The sequence below is a fragment of the Semicossyphus pulcher genome, unplaced genomic scaffold (assembly GCF_022749685.1).
Source record: "Semicossyphus pulcher isolate SPU_LCO1_2020_fin unplaced genomic scaffold, fSemPul1.0.p SCAF_14, whole genome shotgun sequence".
Classification (NCBI taxonomy): domain Eukaryota; kingdom Metazoa; phylum Chordata; class Actinopteri; order Labriformes; family Labridae; genus Semicossyphus; species Semicossyphus pulcher.
Window position 1 is genome coordinate 781,089 of NW_027211648.1, and position 21,881 is coordinate 802,969.

At 47.1% G+C, this 21,881-nt stretch overlaps 1 protein-coding gene across 1 annotated transcript; it reads left to right on the forward strand.

The window, feature by feature from the left end:
• The first annotated feature begins 104 nt into the window (after window positions 1–104).
• On the forward strand, window positions 105–21,635 carry strn3 (striatin, calmodulin binding protein 3). The gene is made up of 16 exons (XM_069661424.1): window positions 105–614; window positions 11,228–11,331; window positions 11,733–11,806; window positions 12,055–12,133; window positions 12,216–12,377; window positions 12,455–12,593; window positions 12,715–12,850; window positions 13,314–13,453; window positions 13,542–13,720; window positions 14,253–14,300; window positions 15,995–16,116; window positions 16,365–16,532; window positions 16,644–16,784; window positions 17,008–17,115; window positions 17,430–17,516; window positions 18,062–21,635. Exons 1-16 carry the CDS (start codon window positions 354–356, stop codon window positions 18,229–18,231), a joined length of 2,118 nt encoding a protein of 705 aa, XP_069517525.1. The 5' UTR covers window positions 105–353; the 3' UTR covers window positions 18,232–21,635.
• The last annotated feature ends 246 nt before the right edge of the window (window positions 21,636–21,881 follow it).

The window sequence follows — 21,881 nt, forward strand, 5'->3', positions numbered from 1 at the left end:
CTACGTTCTTATTGTGTCCTGAATCCCACATAATGTATTTGGATGACAGGAAAAAAGCAGGATGTCTTTTTCCCGTCATGCAGCGCAACTGGGTTCTCCCTCCGTGATCATCGCATCCAGGGAAAGAGAGAGAGCAGTAATGGCGGCCGGATAGATCCACACACAAACACCGCGTCCGCAATCAGCCGCACTCACCGCAGCCCTCCGGGGGCAGCCAGCCTCACACACCGCGGCGGAGACAACCTGACAGACACGGAGCGGAGACACGGGGTTCAGGGGGGACGGGAATCCTTCAGCGGACCGTTGCTGCCTGGGACTTTCCTTCTACTTTTCTAAGAAAAAAAAAAAAAAACATGGACGAGCACCCCGGCGGAGGAGGGGTCGGAGCGGGCACCCCGAGACAGCCTCCGCCGCAGCAGCAGCAGGGGAGCAACAGCAGCGCTAATCCGCCGATTGGAGGCGGCGGAGGAGTCATGGTGCCGCATCAACCAGACGAGCTGCCCCGGCCGCAGCAGCAGTACACTATCCCCGGCATCCTTCACTACATCCAGCACGAGTGGGCCCGGTTCGAGATGGAGAGGGCGCACTGGGAAGTGGAGAGGGCCGAGCTCCAGGTTAGCACACTTAGCTTAGCACTGAATACCAATCAGGCTAACCCCAGCTAAGAACAACAACAACCGGGGACGCTGTCCAGTACAACCTTACTGTTTCAAAGAAAGATCTTGCTGTTAGCCTATAGTAAGCATCCTTTTAAGATGGCACTTCATAGCCACCATACGTATAACTGACACTAACATTCACTTCAAACCAAATGTTTGTAACCTAGCTGGGTAAGCGGCTAAGCTAACGCGTCAGAGCACGAATAGCGGAATGCACTGGGTTACCGTTAGCGCGACTGGAGCTAGCCGTTAGCTTCATATCGCTGTCGAAATTTAAGTTAGCACTAAGTTAGCTAAATTAACTATCCCTTCTTTACATTTTAAGTCATTATCGCCTTAGGTCAAAACTGTTGCCAGCGTTTACTGTTAACCTAAAGCTTGTAACTTAGCAGGCTGAGTGGCTTAGCTAACGGTCATAGCACGGTTAGCGGAATGCACTGGGTTACCGTTAGCTCGAATGGAGCTAGCCGTTAGCTTCACCGCACTGTCAAATGTATCCTAGCGTTTAGTTAGCTGCTGTTGTTGTCACTTTCCTCTGTTAGCTTATGAGCCTATACTCGCCCCACGCAGTGATTACATTGAAAGTTCTTATTGTGGACATGAAGTCAGGGATGAGTAAAGGAGAAGTGAATCCAGCTGACTGTCAGCTAATATCTGTTTTCAGCCATTTTGGTTTGTCACTCTAGCTCAGGTAGCTAGACTGCTAGCTAATGTTGCTGTCTGATGAACAGCTGGGGCTGTAAAACGATTGTGTTTCTGATTGAAGGATCTTTGAGTTTGAGAAAGCGTCGACATGGCGTCACTAGGGATAAATGAGTCTTAACGTATTGGCATCTCATTCAGACAATGTGTATGTCTGGTAGTAGCAGGTCACTGAGTATATCACAGCCTCACTGTCCATCATTGAGAGCAGTTTGACTTGTTGATGATGGCTGTCTCTTCCTTCACACCATGAACAGGCTGAAGAAACGCTGTTTTATGTTTTTGCCTCACACCATGTGTACAAACATCCAGTAAGTGATTTAGTACATTTCTGCTTCTTGTTGGTAGTTGAATAATACATTTAAAAACACCTGAAAGTACATTACTAATACTAGTCTCAATTTGCCACTGCATCATATGTAGCTTGTGTATTTTAGTGTATCGCATGATTTATGGTGTATGTGTGTGTTACAGTGAAGTGCTGAAATGTGTGAAATGTTGGGCAGTTCATGTCTTTGTCATAACACACCCTGCAGCAGGCGGCCTGAAGTGTGTGTGTGTGTGTGTGTGTGTGTGTGTGTGTGTGTGTGTGTGTGTGTGTGTGTGTGTGTGTGTGAGAAATGACAGGCTCTGAGTACACACCGTGTTTGCTCTGCTCTGACTTGTTGCGGTGTGACACTGGATGCCTTCAGCATGCCTCTGTCAGAGTTCCTGATAAGAGGCGAACACACAAACTCCTGCTGGAGAACAAACGCGCCAAGGTGTCGACATTCCTCTTGTTAACATTTACTGTAGGAGGGGAGCCATTAAACAGGAGAGGCAGTACATTCTGAGGAAGTCTTTATCAGTACATCAGGACAGAGTGTCGCCTGTTTGCTTCAACTTTAAGAAAGAGAGGACAAGGTTGTTTGTAACATTAAAGTTCTGTTTGATTTTAACTTTGCATGAGCGATGTCTCTTTCAATTCTAGGCCAAAAGCTGCATTTGTGTCCTACTGCCATTTAGGGTTGCCCCTATAGAGACTTTATTAACTTAATTTTATGCTTCACATTGGGTATGCAGAAACATCTGGGTTCATTAGTGTAACTGAGGCACACACAGCTGGTTAACCTCCCTCCTCCTCCTGAGCTGTGTCTGATGAACTCTCCTGCTGCTTCCAGCTCCTCGAGGCTGACCAGAGCCCAGTGTGATGAGCTGTTAGCTCGGATCAGTACCAGGATTTCTCTGATGGACACCAACTACCGGCGTTCGGTTTCAGCTGTGGAGCGCCTGTCCATCTGTCTCACTGAGTGGCAGTTTCACTGTATCTAGCAAGTCACAGGTGGGCTGAGATCTGTCTCACTACAGCGCTATGAAGCCACAACAAACAGATGTTACTGAGATTTAATGACAATAAACAGGCTGAGAGGATGCTGAGAGAACTACATCAGGAGGCAGGTCTGTACACAGAGTTCATGCTGTGTCAGGTCTGTCTGTGAGACGACAAGAACACGACTTAAAATGACATTTTAAACCATTTCTGATTCACCCTCAGTATTTAATATATTCAGTGTGCCACCCATTGACATTGATGATGTTACACTTGGATCGGTATCAGCAGATTTGAGGAGAGAAACAGTCCGATCCGTCTTTTCTAAGCATGCCTGTTTAACATTCAAAAACTATTTCATGTAAGTGAATGTATTAAGTTGATGATGCTTTATATAATACGCTTATATATTATGTATATCTATATATCCCCAGAAAGACCCAGTGAGACGTTATTTATAGGAACTGTAAAGATGTGAGATACACCAGAGGACATAGTGTGGCCTCCACAGCCGCATCAGAACCTGTAAACGGCACACAAAGAGAATCATTACTCAACTTATACTGAAGCAAAAGGGATGTCACCAACCTGTCTGATTTTACAGGGGTCAAAGGTCAGCAACTACAGTGTCATTTATTTACAAAAGTATCATAATCACTGAGTAACACGGGCATTAAGAGTTTTTTACAGCCACATTTAAGAACACATGATGCGTACATGTGGCTCTAATCACCATAACAACACTGCAGGAGGACTTACAGCCAATCAGAAGCAAGGTGGTCATTGGTTAAAAAAGCACTGCTTCATGTGCAGCACAGGAAGGACCAGCTGAATGATTTAAAACCCGGTCTGCAGTATTCTTGACAACGATATCATAAAGTCAGTCGAGGAGCTGCAGCGATCGATTGAAAGTGAATGAGTTTCGATAATCATTGAGTCGTTAATGGAGGCTGTTGTCACATCACATTATTCACCTCGGAGAGGAAACATCTGAGAGTGTTGAGTCCAGTGGAGCTGGAAGTGATGCTGGAAGTAAAGCTTGTGTTTGTACTTACTGTGATGTCATTTCTTGGACTATCTTCAAATGTGTCATATCCCTGAAATCAGACCAACCTCAAAGTTCTGCTGTAAATATGATGAGCAGGAATCTCCTGCAGCAGTTTCATAAGCAGCACTTTAGCAACACTTTGTGGCACAACACAAAGACGTCAGTGAATGTAGAATGTGATGCCGTGAAAGCCTGAAGCCTCAGCTTTCATATATAATCAAGACTCGAGCTCTCACCGGTTTTATTTTAGATCAGTTTAAACTGGATTATGCAAACAAAGATCTGTGTTCATGGGTTTAACCAGCTGAGAGTCTGCAGAGCATCCAGGCTGTCCTCCTGTGGCTCCTGTTAAAGTCTACATAGAGGTGGTTAGTTCTTTGCACCTGGGTGTGACAGACGAGCAGTGGTGCCTCTCAGTCTGATGGAGTCATTAAAAGCAAGAAGAAAAACCCAATCCTAAATGACTCGTCGTGTTCGCAGCACCTTGCAGAGCAGAATGTCTCACATCCAAACATCTCCGTCACACAACATGAAATCCCAAAGACACAGACGACTGTGCTGTTGTTGAAAAATCCCATCTCACGCCTCACACACGCTCTTTAATCCCTGATTGGTCTAATTTGCCTAATCTTAGCTCTCTTCACATGAGGTGGAAACTCTCACAAATAATCCAGAAAGTAAAAATGTGTTTAGTTTAGAGACGTCACAGGAAGTGCTTCGTTACCGACAGTAAATATCACAAGTATAGAGAGGCTTAACTTTGGTGTGACGTCTATCTGTGTCTCAGGATCGGTGCTCGGTGATGGATGTGTCTGATTGTGATGGTTCTGGTGAATCTGAGCTCTGATTGGTTCCCTGCGCTCATGTTTGCTGTGTAAACTGAGCAGGTTGGACAGATTTAACCCCACCTGCACTTGGAGCTTGGTCTTACCGAGAGAGACTGGCTCCCGTGCAGCACCACCCTGCTTCTCCTTCTCCGCCTGTTTGTGGTGAGACAGGTTGGGCTCTGAGCCGTAGTAGCAGTAAAGATGTGTTCGTCCTGTTAGCGCTCCACAGGAAGCAGCAGCAGACGAGCTTCATGGTGCAGTTTGTTAATCTGAGCTGGGAATATTGAGTCTGTCTCTGCTGCCATTAGAGCGAGCTGCAGGAAGTGAGGAGACGTCAGGAGCCTGAGCTTCCTGCTGAGCAGCTGCACACTCTGACCTCTGACCTCTGTGCAGCCTGTTCCTCTCACGTGAGAAAGTTAATTTATATTTAACATTTACTGGTGACTTCTCTGTGTGTGACGTTATCTCAAACAGCAGAGATGTGATGGAGTTTAGGGCCGTAACAAACCATTCTCTTGGATTTCGATGAATTTCCCGGGAAATAAATGGTCATCACAAGTTCCCGAGAGCCGACATGACGTCGTTAAATGTCTTCTTTTGTCCAACAAAGAGTCCAAAACCTGAAAGTTGATTTACTGTCTTTAATGACAAAGAAAAGCAGCAAAGCGCTTCATCTTCTTTTTCTCAGGAGGCAGCTGTCTCTCTGTTCATAGTCCTCAGGTTGTTTGTTTATCAGTTAGGTCTGCACGGTATATGACATGCGATAGATACAAGTTGAACTCAGGACCTGTGTTTGTAACGTCTTCTCTCCTGAATCAAGAATAATTCCAAATATTAGACGTGCGCACCTTTTTCATCTCAACCACATGTTCCTCGCTCTTCTCTCCTTCCTCAGCCATCGTGCTAGCTAACCTCGTGCTAACCAGCTAATAGAAAGCAGGTCCACTCTATTTGTGTCACCGCTTCACCTGTAACTTTGAAGACCCGGAAAACTGAGTTTAATCTGTGACAAAGAGACAATTTTCAGACCAAACGTATATGAATTTAACAACTGCTAAATATTTTCCTGTCCCTTTAATACCAGAGAGTTTTTAAAGCGTGAGTTGAAGTGGAGCGGTCGAGGAGGAGATGTGTGTGCAGGTGTTTCTGTAGCCGCTTTCCTACTGGTCAGAAAACCCGCTCACACCCGGCTCTGATGCTCAGTGGGAAAGGCTACAATCGGCCTTCAGACCCGGGTCACATGACTCTGCAGGAGACCCGGGTAATTATCGGCTCCGGCACTGATGGGAACACAAACCCGTGTCGACACATTAATCTTCCGGCGCGATGCTCCGCTCCGTCAGTAACTTCTGCGAGTCCTCGTCATCAGCCCCGGGAAGGCCGCGCCAGCGCACTCATGTTAGGTGGGAACAGGTGAAAGTTTTCAGGTTTGTTGTTTGACCGCTCACAACAGGAAGTAGGAGAGCTGCAGCCAGGACAAATAGCCCATCGTTTTCTTTAAAGATGTTCCTCACACAGACACAACACACACAGGTATCCATGAATCCACACACTCCACCCCACCAGCTCCATGCCCACCCCGTGTACGCGAACACTCGTGTGATCAGTGTTTCCAGGATGCTCAGACGGAGATCATTTCTGACGCAGGGCGAACACGCACATTCAGACAGAACGGTCCGACGCGTATCTGTGACTCTGTGTTGTGGTAAAGAGAAGGAGGGGGGGGCGGCTGCAGGACGGCAGGCTGTAATCAGGCATCTTGGCCTACTGGGCCCTGCTCTGACAGCCCGATCCCAGCTGGACGCTAAAAGTAGACCAGCCTGAAATAACTCCCACACACACACACACACACACACACACACACACACACACCCCGAGGTTCAGCTGCCTGTCGGTCATTTAATGAAGAGATAATTGAGGCAACATGACAAAGTTTTCTTGTATGTTTAAACTTTATATTTTAGTTATTTTGGCGACCGTTGAAGTGATTATTTAAAGACAGAATTTGACTCTTGACTTTTGAGGTGTGTGTGTGTGTGTGTGTGTGTGTGTGTGTGTGTGTGTGTGTGTGTGTGTGTGTGTGTGTGTGTGTGTGTGTGTGTGTGTGAGACGCAGTTGTTCAGAGGAATGGCCCCTAAGACCCCCGTTTAGCCTGGCCTGATATGTCATCCTGTAAACTGGGCCAGTGAGCTCACTCCACACACACACACACACACACACACACACACACACACACCTCTTCATCATCATCACCACCCTGCGCTCTGACCTCACTCCTGCTCCCTGAGGAGCAGCTTGATTCATGCTCACCAGGTGCACTGGGTGGGAGGGGCTGTGTGACCTCGGCTTTAAGCTGTGGCCTGTGCAGAGACGAGCACTCTGTGAGACGGGTCCGCCTGGTCTGAGATCAGTCACAAGCTCATGGATTATAACAATACAAATGATTATTACGGTAACTTAACTCCATGAGTATAATAAACACAGCCGTGTGTGTGTGTGTGTGTGTGTGTGTGTGTGTGTGTGTGTGTGTGTGTGTGTGTGTGTGTGTGTGTGTGTGTGTGTGTGTGTGTGTGTGTGTGTGTGTGTGTGTGTGTGTGTGTGTGTGTGTGTGTGTGTGACCTCACACAGAATGAACGTTACATTTCTGTTGACACACTGTTGTTTGCTGTTCACCAGGCTGAACTGAGATCCTCCACAGCTAGTGCCCTGTTGCTTGAATCCATGACGCCCAGGTTTCCTGTGAAGTTTCATCTGAAGAATTCGAAAACCACCACAAGGGTTTCTGTAGGATGGTGGAAGGAAAACCCTCTGATCTCTCATTTTAGATGACAAACTAGCTTTCAAAGTTAAAGGGTTAAAGGTCGGTCAGTATTTTTAAACCCTGGACTATTTGTTTTACATATTTTGGGGTCTGATGACACAGGCACAAAAAGTTTTGGAAATGTCCCAGCAGACCTTTTTGTTAAAGAGGAAGAGGATTTTTTAAAAAGAAACCAACCTTGTATTGCTCTCTTCGAAGACACCAGACTCCATTGATAGAAACAGTCATTTGACATCACAGAACACAGGAGCTGCTGATCTGCTGCTGCTTCAATATTTAACTTTGTTTGTGTTATTGTGTGACTGGTGTTTTAAATGTGAGTTAGGATCCAACAAAATAATCGTTACACATAAAACAAACTTGTATATTGAGGCAGTGGTAGAGCAGCAGCTCCTGTGCTCTGTGAGGTAAAATCACTGTTTTTATGAATGGAGTCTGGTATGTGTGCAGAGAGCGATGTAACGTCTGTGTGTGGTTAAAACAATCACACACATTAACATGCATTACATACACATTTAGTGCACACAGCTGACTTTTTTAAACCGCATTAAAACATTAATAATTTAAGAGTTGAATGTAACGTTTGTGTTCATGGATTGATAACGCTGTGAAGGACCTTCAGAAACAGTTGGCTCAAAGTGCAGTGACACAGCAAACATTAACTCCACATCAGACTGACTGACGCGGGTCCGCACGCACGCACGCACGCACACACGCACACACACAGTGACAGCAGACATTCAACCAACAGCTGGAGGAGGAGAATTACACACGGTGTCAGGTCATCAGAGAGGTCAAAGGTCATTGTAAACAGCTGTAAAATATGACTATATGTCTGACAGAATATATGTTCAGTGGAAGAGGCTTCATGTGTGTGATTGGTCGACTTCCTGTAACTGTAACTGACTCATGGTGACATCACTGACTCATGGTGACATCACTGATCTGTTTACCGAGTTTTTAACAGGAACTTTCCTTTAACGTCTTAATCTGACGTTATCATCGTTACTGACTGTGAATTACTTGTTTACTTCTGGTATGTCAGGGGGCATGTTTGTGCAGCTGTCAATCACAGATTCGGCCAATCAGAGCACAGGTAAATTAGTGTGATCTGTTATGTAACCCTCTCCTGCGGTTCACTCTCTCTGTATCAGTCTCTCTTATAGCCTGGGGAGGACCTCTGGTTTCCCTAACCTAAAGGCGACCTTTACCTCAGGAAGTTGCGACCCCCAGTTTGCCTCTGGTCCCCCCTGTCTCCCCCCTGTCTCCCCCTGTCTCCCCCCTGTCTCCATGGGCACCCTGGCAGAGAGCGCTCAGAGTATAAATAGCTGTCGGCCTCTGGCCTTCATCAGGGTCTGGTTTCAGAAGCAGCTGCTCACAGACAGACTGACAAATGGACGCTCAGTGAGACAGGTGTGGTCCGTCCACCTGTCTGTCAGTCAGGAAGTCTGCAGGTTGATGGAGGTGATCTGGAGGCCCTCAGTGTGATGAGAGTGTCTTCTTCCTGTTTGTATTTTTTCACAATAAAAGTGTAACAGAAGGAACTAGTTTTTGTTGTCTGCACACTAGTGCTGTCAAAATTGGCCAAAAATGACGTTCGATTATTCTTTCAACAAAACCCACAAATGTTCGAACTATTCGAATATCTATTTTTGCACAATATGTCCACCAGAGGACACACCAACACGGGAGACAGACTTAGTTTCAAAGATAAATTGATTCAAACAGAAACGTGCCTTTAAAACATGCTACAGCTTGCAAAACAAACTAATTAAGTAAGTAGGTTACGGTACAACGGACGTTCAGCGTTCCCAGCGAGCTGTGCTGTGACAGGTTTATTTATTCAAACATAGCCTTTAAAAAAACACCTTACACCTGTCTGTTCTGCTGGGGGGGGAGAATCTCTCTGTCTGGCCGGCTGGGATTTAAATTCTCCGACACCATTACCGCACGCCGCACGGTTGTTGTTTCAGCTCGTTTCAGCGAGACTAAAGTTAATTATTAATGTATCATAGTGACGTTGTGATGCATTCAAGGATGCTCCGTAACCAAGAGTGCGCGTGAGGACGTACGAGAACTTGCGAGCTCGCAAACAGCCGCGGCAGTGCGGATTTTTTTGTCACAACGAATATTAATTTTAATATCCGAATATCCGTTTTTTATTATAATTCGGTTTTATATTCAATTTAGAATATTCGTTCACAGCCCAACTGCACACTGCACTTTCTTTAAACTCGCAAACTTCAAGTCTTTTGGACCAAAAGTAAAAAACAAAGTATTTAGTTTACAATCATTTCTGAAGTAGAAAAGCATCAAATGTTTTCATAGGCGAGGCTGAAATCTGGGAGTGTATTAAATGATTGTGTCTCTGTTTCATGTTGATAATGTGTGCGCTCTGTTCAGGGGCAGCTCACTTTATTGTGAAGATTAAAGAAAACGTCTGATGCTGTCTGCAGACGTGCTCGCCGTCCTTTTGTCCGTTGTTCCAGGATGTAAACGTTCCCCTGGCGTCCTCGGCGCCTCAAAGTTTTTTACTCTGACGCTGAGCCGCAGCGTCGCTGGTTCAGGACCTTTGTGTTGCACATCATTGCCCACCTTTATCTCTCCTCTTATTTCCTGTTGTCTGCCTCCTGTCAGCTCTGCATTAAAGTCATAAAATCACCCGGATAAACAAAAAAGTGTCCTGCTACTTTGACTGAGAAACAGATAATGATTCACAGCTCTGTAACAGATACCTGGGTGATTAACAGGTGTATCTGCTGCTAACCAGTTCTAGTAGTAATCCGACTTTGAGTCACAGTAAAATCTGCAAGTTAGTTTGAATAACTAAAGCTCAGAACTACAGCGTGAGTCTACTCCTCTGAATGTGGTGTACCTCTTTCCATATCTCTACACGGGACAAAACCTAAAGTGATGGTGGTGTTTTTAATGTTTCTGACACGAGAAGAGGGCCGGAGGACGTGAGGGATACGGTGCTGCTGTTTGTGCAGGTAGTCTGAGAGCACCACAGAAGAAGAGCCTTCTGAAGTCTCGATGCATTCATCCTCGTTTCCAGCCGAAAGCAGCTGCGTTTCGTCACCTGTCAGTGAAATACCTTCAGAGAGGAGATCTGATGTTAAACACCCACTGGATGATTTTTCTCTGTGAGTTTATTTACTGAATCTAAAGTCTGTTTTTGTCCCGGCTGAACCTGAGAATCAAAGACCAATCACAGCGCAGCATCAGGTGTAAGAGGGAGGGACACCTGCTGAGAAATGAACCCTGTTTTATTTCTTCTTGTGTTTGAGCATCATCACGACGTGTCACATGTTGTTCTTTTAAGCGACTCTCAGACATGTGAAGGGTCACTTAAATGTTCCGTTTGAAATCTTTGGGACGTTTTCCTGCTTGTTCCAAGATTTTCAATGTAATGCATCCGAGTAAGGTCAAATTATTGTAAGTGTTAAAAGAGTTTATTCAAGATGTGGATCTGAGGTCGGCCCACCAGCGTTCCCATCATGCAGTACAATGAATTCTTGAAGTGGACGCTTCGTGTACCTGCAGCTGCTGTGTGCTGTGGCTGTGCTTACAGACAGCTCGCACCCTGAGGTCTGACGACACACAAGGAAACTGAATCTGAATTCTGCATGTTTAAAACAGACCGGGTCATTACTCAAAGACCAGGTGTGATGTGTGATGCAGTGTTACAGGGTCAAGATTTCACCTTCACCTGGGATGGTCCCAGTGATTCTGATGGATGACACCATGACTGATACGCCTCTCTCTCTCCCTCTCCCTCTCCCTCTCCCTCTCTCTCTCTCTCTCTCTCTCTCTCTCTCTCTCTCTCTCTCTCTCTCTCTCTCTCTCTCTCCCCCCCCCCAGGCGAGGATAGCGTTCCTGCAGGGGGAGAGGAAAGGTCAGGAGAACCTGAAGAACGACCTGGTTAGAAGAATAAAAATGTTAGAATACGCTTTAAAACAGGAAAGGTAAGCGACTTGTTTTGTAAGTTTAATGTTAACTTGTGATGTTCAGTGATTGGCTTTCTGACACGTCTCAGGAGAATCTTTCTCTCACTTTGAAACATTTAAACTTTGCTTTTCGTTTGGTCTGAACACGGCTCGCTTTAATACAAATGCTTCACATCGTTGCTGCTCATTTATCAGACTTCTCACTTCCTCTGGAAGTCTGCAGAGAGTGGAAGTCATGCTGAAACTGGAACATGTCAGTAAAGTTGTCATAACACTAATCTCAGTCCTTCAGGTACTTCACGCTTTTCTTCGACGAACTAAGAATGTTTGTTTTTTTCTGACTCGCTGAATTTACTTTTATAAACTGTTTCAATCTGATGGCAGGTGATCAGTAGTGTTTTCTTCTGTTTCCTCCTCAGAGCAAAATATCACAAGTTAAAATATGGAACAGAGTTAAACCAAGGAGAGATGAAGATGCCAAGCTTTGAATCAGGTGAGACCAACATGAGGGGACACCAGGTGGGGGGGGTGGAGCAGGTTTCTGAGGGTGGACGGGCTGTGTGACTGTCTGACGCTCATCGTAAGAAACACAGACACGTTCATCTTCAGCTCTGTTCTCCGTCATGTTGGCAATAACAGAACACCACACCAGCATGAGCCCAGTGGTCTAAAGTGTCCAGCAGCTGCTGCTCGTGTGACTCAGTGTTTCCTCACGGCCTGTTCTGTGTGTTTGTCCTTCAGACACCAAAGACTCCGAGGTCTCTGCTGTTCCTGCCAACAGTCAGCTCACCTGGAAACAAGGAAGACAACTACTCAGACAGTAAGAACACAGAGCGACATGACCAAACATCTGATACTCAGTTCATTTCTCAAACTGTGTGTGTCTTTGTGTGTGTGTTCAGGTACCTGCAGGAGGTAGGATACACAGACACCATCCTGGACGTTCGTACTCAGAGGGTCCGCTCTCTGCTCGGCCTGTCGGGCTCCGAGCAGAACGGATCTGTGGAGAACAAGAACCTGCAGCACCTGATCAACGGGACAGAGCGCCGCAAGGACACCAAGAGGTACACGCATGTTTAAACACACACACACAAAAGGGTCAGAGGTCACAGAGGGGTTAAACCTGTCTGTGTTTTTAAAGGAGTCCAGGTGATGTTCTGGAGACGTTCAACTTCCTGGAGAACGCAGAGGACAGTGACGAAGAGGAGGACGAGGAGGGAGACCTGATGGACGACATCAGCACAGACAAACACCACAGAGCAAAGAAACACAAAACCAAGGTACACACGCACACACGCACACACTCTGCTGCCTCATCACCGCCCCAATTCTGCCTTCATTCAATCTCACGTTTCCTCATCTCCTCGTCTCCTCTCCTTGATGTTCGTCCTCCTCCTGCAGGTGGGGAACGAGGGCTTGGCGTCGGAGGACGACGCTGACACGGAGGAGGCTCTGAAGGAGTTTGACTTCCTGGTGACGGCGGAGGACGGAGAGGGAGCAGGAGAGGCCCGGAGCTCCGGAGACGGGACGGAGTGGGGTGAGAGACTCGCCCCAGACGTTACATTGCACACACGACACAGGAGTTTCTGCTCGACTGCTGGCCTTAGTGGTTGGTTTTTAGTTTGCTGTATTCAAACTAAATATTTATAACCACAATAACACAAACTGACTGATGGAGGCACCACAGCAGCAGCTCCTGTGTCCTGTGAGCTTAAATCAGTGTTTTTCTGAATGGAGTCTGGTGTGTGTGCAGAGAGCGATGTAACGTCTGTGTGTGGTTAAAACAATCATCTTCCTCTGTAACAAAAAGGTCTATCTCTGTAGGGATCCTTTCTGTCTTGTTGTCACACACTTAGAAGAACAATCTGAGCCTGTCAGTGGAAACAACAAGAACCCTTAGATGACGACCTTTGACCGGGCAGATTAACTGAGTGATCCACTGGAGCAATCTGAAAACTTTCTGTTCATTTAAGTGAAAGTACATTTTTCTGTCTCTGCAGCGGAGCCTCTGCCGTTTCCTCCTGGCGGGGGGAAGTCCTTCCTGTTGGGGGGTTCGGACGACGTGCTGGAGAGCGTTCTGGGTTTGGGCGACCTCGCTGACCTCACTGTCACCAACGACGAAACAGACTACAGCTACGACGTAAGGCGCAGACCAAACCACAGCTACAGTTCAGCGCACAGATGCTTTTCACTGATGAATTTCTCACATCTATTGTTTTTGACCTCAGCTGCCGTCCAATAAGGAGTCTTCGTTCAGGAAGACGTGGAACCCCAAGTACACACTGCGGAGCCACTTTGACGGCGTACGAGCGCTGGCCTTCCACCCCGTCGAGCCCTGCCTGGTCACCGTGTCCGAGGACCACACCCTCAAACTGTGGAACCTCACCAAGACCGTCCCTGCCAAAAAGTAGGTTCACATGGATCCAGCGGTCAGATCGGTCCTGAGGTCACGCCTCCACGCTTCCAAGGGTCGCTCTTATTCCTGCAGGACTTTCATTGTGAAACAGCTGCTGGAGCAAACGTGCTAAAAGTACATTAGCACATGATTTTAAGAACATAGATCAATGACGTGTGTCAGTCTGTGTGCCTGAAGGTTAGTCTTTGTTAGATGATCAGAAACACAGTGTTTGGTTGACTCCTGCAGCTCCTGTTGGTGGATCGTCTCTGCCTCAGAGGAAAATCCCCTCTTTCTCTCTCATTTCTCAGACCTGACACATCCGTCAGCATTTACATCTCATTTTCTCCTCACAGCAGCGTCCTGACACTATTCAGCTGAACTTCAAACACACGTCAGTGTCCTGCACATAATCCCAGCTGCAAACTCCCCTCAGGATTTACTGCGTCGCTTTTCATCAAAACAGCTGCTGATGGTGGCAGAGAGGAGGATGATGTGTTCAAGAGCAGTCTGGATGTTTGATTGCTGTGTTTTTGTTTTACAGAAGTGCCTCCTTTGATGTGGAACCCATCTACACATTCAGAGCTCATGTGTACGTAACACACCCACACACGCACACACACGCACACACACGCACATTGCTAATGACCTAATCGTGATGCATGATGTAATCATGCGCAGAGAGAGCGCAGCGCAGAGAGAACAGCGCAGAGAGAGCAGAGCGCAGAGAGAGCAGAGCGCAGAGAGAGCAGAGCGCAGAGAGAGAGCAGCGCAGAGAGAGAGCAGAGAGAGCAGCGCAGAGAGAGCATCAGAGAGAGAGCAGAGAGAGAGCGTCAGAGAGAGCATCAGAGAAAGCAGCGCAGAGAGAGCATCAGAGAGAGCATCAGAGAGAGCATCAGAGAGAGCAGCGCAGAGAGAGCATCAGAGAGCAGCGCAGAGAGAGCATCAGAGAGAGCAGCGCAGAGAGAGCATCAGAGAGCAGCGCAGAGAGAGCATCAGAGAGCAGCGCAGAGAGAGCAGCAGAGAGAGCAGCGCAGAGAGAGCATCAGAGAGAGCAGCGCAGAGAGAGCATCAGAGAGAGCAGCGCAGAGAGAGAGCAGAGAGAGCAGCGCAGAGAGAGCATCAGAGAGAGCAGCGCAGAGAGAGAGCAGCGCAGAGAGAGAGCAGAGAGAGAGCAGAGAGAGCATCAGAGAGAGCAGCAGAGAGAGCATCAGAGAGAGCATCAGAGAGAGCAGCGCAGAGAGAGAGCATCAGAGAGAGCGCAGAGAGAGAGCAGAGAGAGCATCAGAGAGAGCAGCGCAGAGAGAGCATCAGAGAGAGCAGCGCAGAGAGAGCATCAGAGAGAGCAGCGCAGAGAGAGCATCAGAGAGAGCAGCGCAGAGAGAGCATCAGAGAGAGCAGCGCAGAGAGAGAGCAGAGAGAGCAGCGCAGAGAGAGCATCAGAGAGAGCAGCGCAGAGAGAGAGCAGAGAGAGCAGCGCAGAGAGAGCAGCGCAGAGAGAGAGCAGCGCAGAGAGAGAGCAGAGAGAGAGCAGAGAGAGCATCAGAGAGAGCATCAGAGAGAGCAGCAGAGAGAGCATCAGAGAGAGCAGCGCAGAGAGAGCATCAGAGAGAGCAGCAGAGAGAGCAGCAGAGAGAGCAGCAGAGAGAGCAGCATGCGTTTTGGCTTTGTTTTCTTTTAATTCCATTATTTATTTCATTCCTGTTTTTTTTGTTTCATTAGTGTTTGCTAATTTCAATTTTCTACCCTCTATGATTATATATTATTATTATTATTATTATTATTATTATTATTATTATGCTTTTAAGCCTGTGGAAGTTTGTTGTTTCTCGTCGCCTACATTCTGCAGTTCAGGCTTTGGTTTCTTTTTTATTCTAGTTTTTATTTGAATTCTTTTCCTATTTGATTTCTTTGCTTCCACAGTGTTTGCCAGGGTCACTTTTTTATTATGTAGGCCTATATTATTTAAAACTTTATGGCTCTAATTTCTTTGTGTATTTTTATATAACGGCACGGGTATGCACGCCATGCGCCGCCGGCAAGCCGTCATCCACCTTGTTTGTTTTGTTCATAAAGTTGTGGCCTATTTGCTGTTTGTTGTATTGTTGTTGTGTTTTACATAAAACATGAGAATGAACCAACCCTCTGAGCAATGGTTCAAACATAAAGATCACAGCAAGCGCTCTACAGGTATTAAGTCATCATTTTTATGCGCGGTGTAATCGGGGAAATGTCCCTATTTATAAGTCTCTAATGATCCTACTGTCTCTCTCTCTCTCCCTCCAGCGGTCCAGTGTTGTCGTTGGCGATGACCTCCAGTGGTGAACAGTGTTTCAGCGGCGGCATCGACTCGACCATCCAGTGGTGGAACATCCCGAGCTCCAACGTCGACCCCTACGATACCTACGGTAACCACCAACCTCCGGCTCTTTCTAAAAACATCTTCCCCGTCCACAAACGTCTGGACCTTCTAAACAGCATCTGTAAAATAAAACCTCACTTTGAAACAAAGTCGGACTCTCTAGAAAAGTTCTCACAGCACAAATGTTTCCAAAAACACACTTTGGTTCTTCGTCGGACAGAAGAACAGAAGCTAAACCTGTTCGATACACTACAATAATACAGCCCACGCCCCTTTTTCCTCCTGTCCAATCAGATCCCAGTGTCCTGGCGGGGTCGTGGCTCGGTCACACAGACGCCGTGTGGGGATTGGCTTACAGTGGCATCAAGAACCGCCTCCTCTCCTGCTCCGCCGACGGAACGGTCAAACTGTGGAACCCGACGGAGAAGAACCCCTGCATCAGCACTTTCAACACAAACAAAGGTGAGAAGGGGGCAGGGAGGAGAGAGAGCGCCCCCCAGAGGACACCGCAGGAACAGCAGCTCTTCAGACACTGTTACACGTGTTAACTTATTGATCCGTGTGTGTCTGCAGAGCACGGCGTCCCCACGTCGGTGGACTTCAACGGTTGTGACCCCGCCCACATGGTGGCGTCGTTTAACAGCGGGGACGTGGTGGTGTACGACCTGGAGACCTCCCAGAATGCACTGGTGCTGAAGGGACAAGGAGAAGGCAGTAAGACACACACACACACACACACACACACACACACACACACACACACACACACACACACACACACACACAGAGATACATAAAGATGCAACAGACATTTCTAATGTGTGTGATTTGTACTGAAATGTGCTCATGCTTCTTTCTCCTTTCACTCTCCTCCTCCTCCTCCTCCTCCTCCTCCTCCTCGTCCTCCTCCTCCTCCTCCTCCTCCTCCTCCTCTCAGCCCTCCCGGGGTCGAATCATATCAATAAGGTGGTGAGTCATCCCACGTTGCCGGTCACCATCACAGCTCATGAAGACCGACACATCAAGTTCTACGATAACAAGTCAGGTCAGTGTGCGCTGCTGTCACCTGTGTGACCCTGCTCACACCTGTGTGACCCTGCTCACACCTGTGTGACCCTGCTCACACCTGGCTTTATAATAGGAAACACAAGCTAAGGATGGAGACACATTAGGGTCAGTACTATCAGATGCAGTGAGGTGCGTCCCAGATATGTTACAGGTGATGGCTTTGACAGACGTCATGAGCTGCACAAACGTTCCTGATTAATATCCTCGTTCTGATTTCACCTCGACAAAACGTTATTATTGATTTTTGCTTATTAGACCAGACCAGGTGTTCACGGTCTCGTGTTTGTGCAGGTAAAGTGATCCATGCCATGGTGGCTCACCTGGACGCAGTGACCAGTCTGGCTGTGGATCCAAACGGGATCTACCTGATGTCGGGCAGTGAGTCTCTTTCACTGACAGGAAGCTGCTTCATCAACAATCTGTTAATCAGTCTGTCGGTGTCATAATGACCTCACCTCCTCTTTCTCCTCGTTTATTCCTCCCTCTCCTCCTCCTCATCTCCTCTTCCTCATCTCCTCTCTACCTACTCTTCTTTACCTCCTCCCGTCATCCTCCTCCCTCTTCCATTTTCTTGTACTTCTCCCACTTTTTCTCATCTTCTCCTCCTGTGCTTCTACTTGTTCTCCTCCTCCTTCTGTTTTCTCCTCCATCTTCTCCCCCTTTTTCTTCTTCTCCTTCTACTTCTCCTCTTTCTCCTCCTTTTTCTGTTTTCTTCTTCTCCTTCCTCTTCTTCATTTCCTTCTCCTCCTCCTACTTTTTTCCCTTATTCTCCATCTCTTCTTTCATCCTCCTTTCGACTTCTTTTTACTTCTTCTCCTCCTTATTTGTCTCCATCTCTTTCTCCTCCTCCACCATCTTTCTTCTTTCTATGTCCTCCAACTTTTCCTCCTCCTCCTCCTCCTCCTCCTCCTCCCCCTCCTCAGGTCACGACTGCTCCCTGCGTCTGTGGAACCTGGACAGTAAAACGTGCGTGCAGGAGATCACGGCTCATAGGAAGAAGAGCGAGGAGGCGATCTACGACGTGGCCTTCCACCCCTCCAAGGCCTACATCGCCTCCGCCGGAGCCGACGCCCTCGCCAGGGTCTACGTGTAGACGAGGAAGAGGAGAAGAAGAAGAAGCAGAGGACCGCCGGGCGAGAGAGATAGACAGAGAGAGAGAGAGAGAGAGACGGGCTGGTCTGTGACACAAACAGTATTCAGGTCTGTTCAGGTCTCTGAACACAGAAAATATTCATGACAGACAGCAGGTGATGGACGACTGAACGCGCACGCACACACGCACACGCACACACACACACACACAGACACACACACACACACACACATACACACACACATACACACACACACACACACACACACACTCAGCTGTGACTGAAGACACTGAGGGACGTTTGGCAGCAGAAACATTGTTAAAAGGTCGACACTGAGCAGCTCACCTGTCATGTGATGTCATCGTCCCGTCTGCAGAGTCCTGAGTGTCGCTCTGATGACACTACATGAAGCCCCACCCCCTCCTCCTCCTCCCCCCTCGTGTTAACACTAGTCTGACCTCCAGACCTGCAGACAGCAGAGCGGAGGGCGCACTTAAAGGAAAAATCCCCCAAATCAGCTGCTTCAGTCTCCAGGTTCATTCGATTGATTTTTCCTTCTTCTGTTGTCACGCACAGGTGCGTGTCCAGGTGTGCGCAGGTGTGTGTCCAGGTGTGTCCAGGTGTGTCCAGGTGTGTCCAGGTGTGTGCACAGGTGTGTCCAGGTGTGTGCAGGTGTGTGCACAGGTGTGCACAGGTGTGTCCAGGTGTGTCCTGGTGTGTGCACAGGTGTGCACAGGTGTGTCCAGGTGTGTGCAGGTGTGTGCAGGTGTGTGCAGGTGTCTCCTGCTGCTTCAGTTTGAAAGCAGAAACAGTTTCAGGTTTTTTGGGAAACATTCAGCATGACAAAAAACTCCTCCAAACTAACACCGACTCAATGAGACGTCACCGTTTAAACCCCGAACTCTGAGACAGGAAGTAGTTTAAATCGAGACGTCTCCGTGCTGCGAGGTCACTCACGCTGACGTCTCTTCTCAGGTGAAGTTCTTGCCTTTATTTGGCAGCGATGGTACAGAGTTGACGCTCGGGCCTGATCCTTTGCATGCACGAGCTCCTCAGATTGTCCCGAGTTGAGAAGTCGTTTTTTTAACTTCAGGGTGTGTTCAAGAGCATTAAGTAAACATGGACGCTAAGAAGTTATGTAGCGATGTATGGCTCAGAGCTAAACCAGGGCGCTCCACATGATCAGTGACTTATGGTTACAACCTAACACCATTAGGTTAAAACATGTTGATGCGTTTATTAATCACGCTCTTACAATCGAAGCAACGTCTCAGACTTCCCAAGTTGTTCTTCTGCCCTGACTGGGCGTTCACGTCAGCCATCTTTCTCCAAATATTCTGGCAGCACAGAATAATCCTGGATGCAGGGTGGAGTCTGTGATGGAGTCTGTGATGGAGTCTGTGATGGAGTCTGTGATGGAGCCTGTGATGGAGCCTGTGATGGAGTCTGTGATGGAGCCTGTGATGGAGTCTGTGATGGAGTCTGTGATGGAGTCACCTCCCGCGCTCTGTCCCAAGTTATTTTAAGGACACTTGTGTGTCGTTTTGTTCTGTCGTGCTGAAATATGAAACGTTGTTTGTGTCTGACTCAGAACTACAACCAGGAGGCTGAAGCCGACGTTTTTCTACTTGGCTGCACCTGAATGCAGCATCAGTGCACTGTGATCAACGAACACAGCCAGAGTTTTCCAGGTTTCTTGCAGCGCTGTTAAAACAAAAGAAAGTTTACTTAAATTTGGGACGTCCTGTTGCTGAGCGTCAAACACGTTCCTGCTTCATTAACAAAAGTTTAAATATCTGTTTGGTGCAAAAGGTGCATCTGATGGACACTTCACCTCAGCTCCTCTGACTCAGCAGCACACACTGACAGCAGAAGAAGGTGTGAGGGGTCTTTCCTTTAAAGCGTGGTCCTCGAGCTGCAGCAGAGTCACAACATCTGAGCTGCTTTAAGAGGAACAGAACTTCGGTGTTTTAACCCGACGGGCTTTTTTCTTTCTTAGTTTTGTATCTTCAAATCCTGAAAAAAAAAATCAGATTTTTTACAGTTTTTAAAACGATCAAAGCGGAAATTAAGAAGTTAAAATATGATTAAGTTAAAAATCACCGTCGGGTTAAAAACCCGTCTCTGTTTCTCTCTGATGAGCTGTGAGCTGATTGGTTAGTTCACCCCCACCTCAGCCCCTGGTGGACCAATCAGAGCCCTGCGTTTAACGAGCGAAGGATCGGGACGTTCAGCGTTACTGTAGTTCCACATGGACGTTTTCTGTTTGTGTAAAATAAATCTAGTTTTTATAATCGTTTTTATAAATGTGGAGACGTCTCGTTAACGGCACCGAGGAGGATTCTCATCCCCGTCAAGTCCCACCCACCTACTTCCTGTTTCCTGTCGCATGATTCTTCATCCACGTCTCCGTCGGACACACACAGATGGAGTCCTGTGAGGAGCTCTGGTCACAGGGGAGAGCTCATGTGATGTAGATGGTAAAGGAGAGAGGAGGAGGAGGAGGAGGAGGAGGAGGAGGAGGAGGAGAAGGAGAAGGAGGAGGAGGAGGAGGAGGAGGCTGCTAACACCAGTCTGTCCTGGATACCACCTCAAAACGTTATGGAGCTGACAGGGAGGATGTACAGTGGGAAATATTTGTGTTTGAAAATGACAGAGCACCTGAACGCAGCACAGTGTCTTTGAGGTGTAAACAGATGCTGCTGCTGCCTCAGCAGCTCCTCCTCCCCGCTCCTCCCCGCTCCTCCTCCTCCTCCTCACGTAACTGTGTGAATTTTGTCTTCACTTTGCGAACGTTAGACTTTCCTTCATCACAGCCTCAACAAGCAGAAGTTATTTTGTTATTAAACGTGTTTTTTAGTCTGTTTGAGCTCCAGGAGGAACTGTCCAATCAGAGGCCTCCTGGGGCGGGTTTTTAAACACAAAGCTGCCAGCTGATTGGCTGAACATCCCGACCTGCTCTTGTTTGTTTTAATTTAATTTTTTAACTGAAGGGATTTTAAACGCGAGCGGCTCCTGATCGATCACAACAAATCTTTATTTTTCTTTCACCCGCTACGACTTCCTGTGTAACTAAAGACTTTCTGTTTGTGTAATGCATGATTAATACAATAAAAGTATTTTTTCTAGTCTTCCAAAAAATGGAAAAAAAAAAGTTCTGATCAGTTTGCGAGTTTTGATGAGTTTTGTAAGTTTTTTTTTTTTCTGGTTTACAAACTATGAAACATCAGATTTTAAAGATTGTACCACATAGCAGAATACAAGTGTATATAAAATGTCTATAATAACTATTAAATGGTGTACCTGTACAGAGGCTGCTGCTGCGCTGCTCATTCTGTCTCCACGCTCACCTCACTGCTTTACAGGAAGTGCACCACCAAAATAAAAGTCGACGGTGTGTGGATACCCTGACCACAGATCTTTTATTCGATGATGAATTTGAGACACTGACAGACGAGTCGTTTGATCACCAGTGAATATTTTTGGTCACTGAGCAGGAAAAACAAATATCTGTAAATAAGACTTTTTTTCCCCTCTAATTTCTGACATTTATTTTAAACCCTGAATGTTTTTCTCACAACTAAAGGAAGGATTAGGATTCAAATCATTCCTGAGTTCTGACCAAGACAAAATAAGTGACAATAAAACA